This window comes from Zea mays, chromosome 1 (genome assembly GCF_902167145.1).
Source record: "Zea mays cultivar B73 chromosome 1, Zm-B73-REFERENCE-NAM-5.0, whole genome shotgun sequence".
NCBI lineage: Eukaryota > Viridiplantae > Streptophyta > Magnoliopsida > Poales > Poaceae > Zea > Zea mays.
Window position 1 is genome coordinate 233566459 of NC_050096.1, and position 5707 is coordinate 233572165.

The 5707-nt window shown below is 53.9% G+C and overlaps 1 protein-coding gene across 2 annotated transcripts; it reads right to left on the reverse strand.

The window, feature by feature from the left end:
* Positions 1–278: 278 nt before the first annotated feature.
* On the reverse strand, positions 279–4211 carry LOC103643414 (ABC transporter G family member 11). Of its 2 annotated transcripts, XM_008666592.4 has the most exons (7): positions 3295–3947; positions 2496–2785; positions 2224–2398; positions 1960–2082; positions 1704–1835; positions 1379–1573; positions 279–1241 (listed from the first exon to the last, which is right to left on the reverse strand). In XM_008666592.4, exons 1-7 carry the CDS (start codon positions 3718–3720, stop codon positions 426–428), a joined length of 2157 nt encoding a protein of 718 aa, XP_008664814.1. In that variant the 5' UTR covers positions 3721–3947; the 3' UTR covers positions 279–425. The 2 variants fall into 2 exon arrangements, with proteins under 2 accessions (XP_008664814.1, XP_020402335.1); XM_020546746.3 differs by lacking the exons at positions 1704–1835; positions 1960–2082 and having other exon boundaries at positions 3295–4211.
* Between the last annotated feature and the right edge of the window lie 1496 nt (positions 4212–5707).

Sequence of the window (5707 nt, forward strand, 5' to 3'; positions counted from 1 at the left end):
GTTTCTGGCTGTGTCAGTTTCTGGTTCTTATAACTACTGTTACTATCTGTTCTCCTCCCTCCTCGTTTTTTTGCATGTTTTACTGTTGTTTACAACTTATGTGAGTAGTGATAAGCATATACACATAAATGTCGTCGCATATATCACAATGATTTTATGGATTAAATTAAAAGTGATAATGCATAATTCTCTTACACCTCTACCCTCCCTCGATTTGGCCTCACGCACATGAGGGATTTGATTGCCCAATGTGGGCTCGGTATCGTACGCATGTCGCAGGCGAAGAAAAACTTGCATCAAGCTGGTGATAACACACATCATCTTACCGGTGCATTGCATCTTCGTTACAGCTATAAAGCGGTTGCTACTAACAACTTAACACACGCATATCATATATATTGCAGTACAACTGACGGTTACGTTGTTCACGGGTGATCGGCCGGCAGGCTGGCGGCGGCGTGGACCACGTAACCGCGGAGCGAGGGCGTCCGGGCGGGCAGCGGCTGCTGGCGCCGCCGGCTCCGCACCCGCCGGCGCGCGACGTGGCGGCGCACCCGGGGGGTGACGTCCTCGGCGGCCTTGATCATGGCGAAGAAGAGCAGGCGGTAGACGACGACCATGCAGAGCAGCACGGCCAGGTCGAGCCACTTGGACCGCCCCGCGTCCATCTGGAACACGTTCTCCAGGATGAACTCGCCGGGGATCTTGCTGGGCAGCACGTCGTCCTGCTGGCCGTCGAACAGCAGGCCCTTGAGGTCGTTCTGGTACTGGCCCCGCAGCGCCCAGTAGTGGAAGCTGATGTAGGACATGGGGTACCTCCAGAAGGGCTTGGGGATGTCGTGGGGGAGCCTGAAGTAGCCCGACACCAGCATGAATATCCCCTGGATCCCCGCGCCGACGATGATGCCCATGAGGAAGTTGGGGATGACGCTCGCGATGGCCATCATCAGGCTCTCCACCACGGTGACGCTGGCGTAGAGGTCCAGCACGAAGAAGAGGTAGTGCGTGAAGCCCGGGTGCAGGCGCACCATGAAGTAGCACAGCGTGCCCGACACCAGGGTGATCAGGACCAGGAACGGCATCGCCGACACCGTGTTGCTGATCACGAACGCGACCACGCCGTAGTGCCCGTTCAGCCTCTCCCTCTGAAACACCTTCATGTCCTCCACGAACGACGGGAACCCCCCGATCGACATGAACGTGACGAAGCCGAAGATGAAGGAAGCGCATGCCCCCCGGGCCTAGTAAGTACGTAGTTGTTTTTCGTCAGTTCACCACCCGGCACCCAGACACCAGCATCAAGGGTTAGAATTCAGAACGAGAGAGTAGATACATGTGTAAGCATCATCAAGGGTACGAACAGCCTCTTATTACGTACCAGGATAGAGCTGTAGCCGGTGCCGACATTGAAGTATATAGTCCCGATGCAAATCGTGACGACGACATAGATGATGAGCCTCAGCCAGTAGTACCCGAAATCCCTGGACATATTGACGAACGACCGCTTCGTGAGCGTGGACGCCTGCATCAGGAAGCTAGCCTGGCTCCCTCCAGAGTCCAGCACAGTCCCTTTCTGCAAAACCACATGGACGATCCGCTTTCGATCAATTCTATTCTATTCTATTTTGGAACCGGGAATGGTCTCGTCAGCTAGCTAGGCCGGCGCGCTGATGAAGAAGATTAATTCGTCAGTGTCAGCTTACGAGCCGGGCCATCTCGTCTACTTTCTGCTGCGCGCTGACGTAGTGCTGCGAGTGCTGGTAGTGGCTGACCAGCCTGCTCATCGCCTCCGAGGTCGTGATCTTCTCCAGCGGATCGTCGTAAGATCTTTCGAACTACAGTACGGTATATATACGTGAGAGAGAGAAAAATGGGGAGTGCAGAAGTTCAGACAAGCTAGACATGCTACAGCAGGCTATACTGAAGGAGGAGGATCGGAGGTGGCAGAATCCGGCTCACCCTCGTCTTCATCGACCCTTTCAGGGTGGCCTTCACCCTGTCGAAGTCCGAATTTATGCACCGGAGGAAATGGTCCGACGGGTTGCGCATCGGCGGGCACGGGAACCCAGCTTGCGCGAAGAACTGCTCTCGATCGGATCGTGCACAGTAGACACGCATGCCCCCATTGGTGTAGCAAGCCAAAAACACGTACACGTACTCCTAGCTAGTCCTAGACAGGTCGGAGTACGAATTAGGAAAAAAGAAAACTCATGTTGTTGTTACCTCGCAAGCCTCTGAAGCCTTGCCAAAGTAGACTGTTCTGCCTCCTGACAGGAGGTAGAGGCAGTCGAACAGCAAGAAGACGTCGCTGCTCGGCTGGTGGACCGAAGCTACGACGGTCCGGCCGCCATCCCTCGCCAGCCCCCGCAGCGTCTGCGTCACGAAGAACGCCGAAGCGCTGCACGATTTTGTGTGTTTTTTTTGTTGTTGCATCGATCAGTCGTCAGATGATTGATAGGCCGGCCTGAAGCAAGCGCCCGCGCGCGTACATATACCTGTCGAGGCCGCTGGTGGGCTCGTCCAGGAAGAGCAGCCGGGGCCTCATGAGGATCTCCAGGGCGATGCTGACCCGCCTCTTCTCGCCGCCGCTGATCCCCCTCAGGTGCCAGTTGCCCACCACCGTGTCGGCGCAGTCCTGGAGCCCCATCTCGGCGATGGTGCCCTCCACCAGGGCCTGCTTCTCCTCCCTCGGCATGCTGTCGGGGAGCCGGAGACGCGCCGAGTACGAGATCGTCTCCCTCACCGTCAGCGTGCCGATCAGGTTGTCGTCTTGCGTCACGTAGGCCTGAATTTTTTTTGCAGATTGACAGTATTTTTCAGTAGCAAGAGGTGTGAGAGAGACGTTAGCAGATCATGATGGTTTGTTTGGTGAGCCCAGGAAAAAACAGAACCGGTACGGTGTCTCCTCACCACCCTCAGCCACAGTAGTGGGTGTGGGTGTTTAAACTCCAGTCACCAAACACACACCTGACAACAGAACGATCCATCAGGAGAACAGACGGGCGACAGCTAGCGAAGGCAGCATGTCGCCCAAATTTTGACCGGAGATGGCTACTGCTGCTGATCCAACAACCACAGATGCAAGGGCTGGCTTGATGCATGGCATCTTGTGCTGCGATCGCGAAGCCGCTGCCGAAAGGCAGCAAGGTTACAGAACCTGGCATGCATGGCATATGTGACGAGTCCTCTCCTCAGTGACCAAGATCGGCGATGCCGGAAGATCCAAGGAGAACTCAAGGTCACGTACGTACCGACGGCGAACCGGTGACACGAGGACGACGACGACGTGCGTACCGCGGCGCCGAAGGAGAGGTTGGCCTTGCGGCCGTTGAGGAGGACGGTCCCGTCGAGGAAGGCGTTGGCGGCGAGGCGTCCGGCGAGCGCGTCGAGCAGCGTGGACTTGCCGGAGCCGGACGGGCCCATGAGCGCGGTGATGGTGCCGGGCTCGGCGTGGCCCGTGAGGCCCTGCAGCACGGCCTGCGTGTCGCCGGTGCCGAGCGCCACGGTCACGGTGAGGTCCCGCCACGCCAGCCGCGCCGACACGTCCCCGAGGAGGACCCCGCCCGCCGCCGCCCTGTCGCGCCACAGCGTCTCGCTCAGCGGGCTCAGCACGGGCGCCGCCGCCGCGGCAGCAGCAGCGTTCCCCAACGAGTCCTCCAGCTCCGCCGCCACCGCGGCCGCGGCCTCCCTCCCCATCACGGCCACTGCCCCCTTCCTCATGCACGCCTCGTTAGTCTCCTCCGCTTTCTCTGTCTGTGTGTGTCTCACTCCCTCTCTCTCTTCTCGTCCTGGCAGCTTCACGCGAGAAGAGTGGCTGGCTTGTCGGGCCGGGCGTGTCCGTGCTGCAGAGTATACTCCTGTGTGCGCTTGGCCGCTTGCTCAGTTGCTGCTGCAGTGAGTGGCGAGTTTTATGAGCGGGAAGCAGTGGTGGATGCGAAGGCTGAAGGGAGTAAATGGAGCACCCAGAGCGGAAGTTATGACGGCGCAGAGGGGTTTGACCTGGGGTCAAGCGGTGGCGCAGGAAGCAGGGCGTAGCATGCGATGCGCATGCGGGTCGTGTTTGGCTTCGGCGTGCGCTGGGAGGACATGAGATTGAGATGGGTTCAAAACTGCATCTGCATGCGTCGCACGCAGCAAGATCGTGTGTAGGAGAGGATTACGTACGTACGTACGTCTGGTCTGGGTCGGCTGCATGCGATGCACGGACGGGCTGACGTGAGTGTGAGTTGCCGGTAGCCGTCCGTACGTCCTGTACGCATCATGGTGTGTCACGTACGTCCTGTATATATACTAGTACACTAATAAATAGTATTTGTATGTTGGCACATAAAGCTGGTAGATAAAGATGCAGAGAAGACGTTGGTAATCTCCAAGAGCTTACCTATATTTCCTATTTTAAACTCCATCTTATAACCAAGAGATACCCGAGAACAGTCTGATCATGGGAGACCCAGCGAGCATACTCCGAGTTTGGTTGAACGGAGGTGGTTTCACTGGTGTTGACGACGATGGTCTGAGCCGGCATTGCTTCGGCTCCGGTAAGAAGTCCCTCCATCTGCACCGCTCGGATCGGCGAGATGGCGACAGGACTTGGGCTTTCCACAACATGTAATTTGTTTTGTTGAGTTTCTCTGTAATCGGGATTTGGAAGGAAGAGGGGATGGTGGCAGTATTGGAGTCGAACGCCATGGCTAGATGAAAGAATTTCAGTGGTGGGCTCTGGTACCATGAAAGCTGGAATTGGTTTAAGCGTTTTCACCACACTTAGGTGGCCATAGGTTGCATGCATGTTAATATAGGCACCAATGGCTAGATGCAACAACACGTACAAGAAGCAATCAAATCAATCTGAGTTTATCCTTTCTATCTATAGGAGATTAATTATCCTTTCTATCTAAAGAAGATTGATTCGGTTGAAGATTACAGGAAGCTTCTAGAGAAAGAATCTCTAACAGTGTCAGTGTCGGAGGCACGATAAGGCCAACATGTCGGGTTGTCTGTCGGTCCGTCGCAATGAAATATCTTAAACATTAGAGAAAAAGATAATGCATTCAAATTTACAATGTATAACAAAAAACCCACAATGTTACATACTACATCACTAGTTCACTTGTTCATATCATAAAAAAATCACAAATCCATAACTCGAAAATTGCCATTGACAACGACAACAACCATTTCAGAACTAGACCACAAGTCAAAACTCACAAGATCACATGAAAGGCGAAAGGAAATCTCAAAATATAACTACAGCCTTAGTGCAATGTCACCTTGTTAAAAGCATTTCTAGATAAAAAATCATACTTCGTGAGAAACCTCTAGGAAGGAAAAGAGTACGACAAGTTCCTTCATGTTCAAACAATGCATAAGTATGTATTTGTCCAGTTCACTTTACTAACAAACAACATATAGGTAAACACAATAAAGGAGACCAACACCACCAATTAGCTCTTCCACTAGGCTAAGCTCCTTGGTTCTACAGTCCCTTGCCCTTCTTGACCTCATAATCCAGATACATGTGTAAAAACAGCTTCCAACTTATTGGTCTCCTTCTCCACATTATGATAAGCAGTCTCAGGTGATCCATTTCATTAGGCATCTAGTAAGGAAAAATAGAAGCACCTACAGGAACAATCCAGCAACAAACTCAGAGGGAGGGGGGCTATATATGTTAGTGTCTCGGGAAGGATATACCCCTAGAAGTAAC

Bases quoted from the DNA above. Each gene is read 5' to 3' on its own strand.
- LOC103643414 (XM_008666592.4), bottom strand. From the start codon at position 3,720: ATGAGGAAGGGGGCAGTGGCCGTGATGGGGAGGGAGGCCGCGGCCGCG. The intron at 2,399-2,495 runs GTATATGTACGC...AAAATCGTGCAG, and splicing joins CCCACCAGCGGCCTCGACAG to CGCTTCGGCGTTCTTCGTGA. The intron at 1,836-1,959 runs GTGAGCCGGATT...ACCGTACTGTAG, and splicing joins AAGGGTCGATGAAGACGAGG to TTCGAAAGATCTTACGACGA.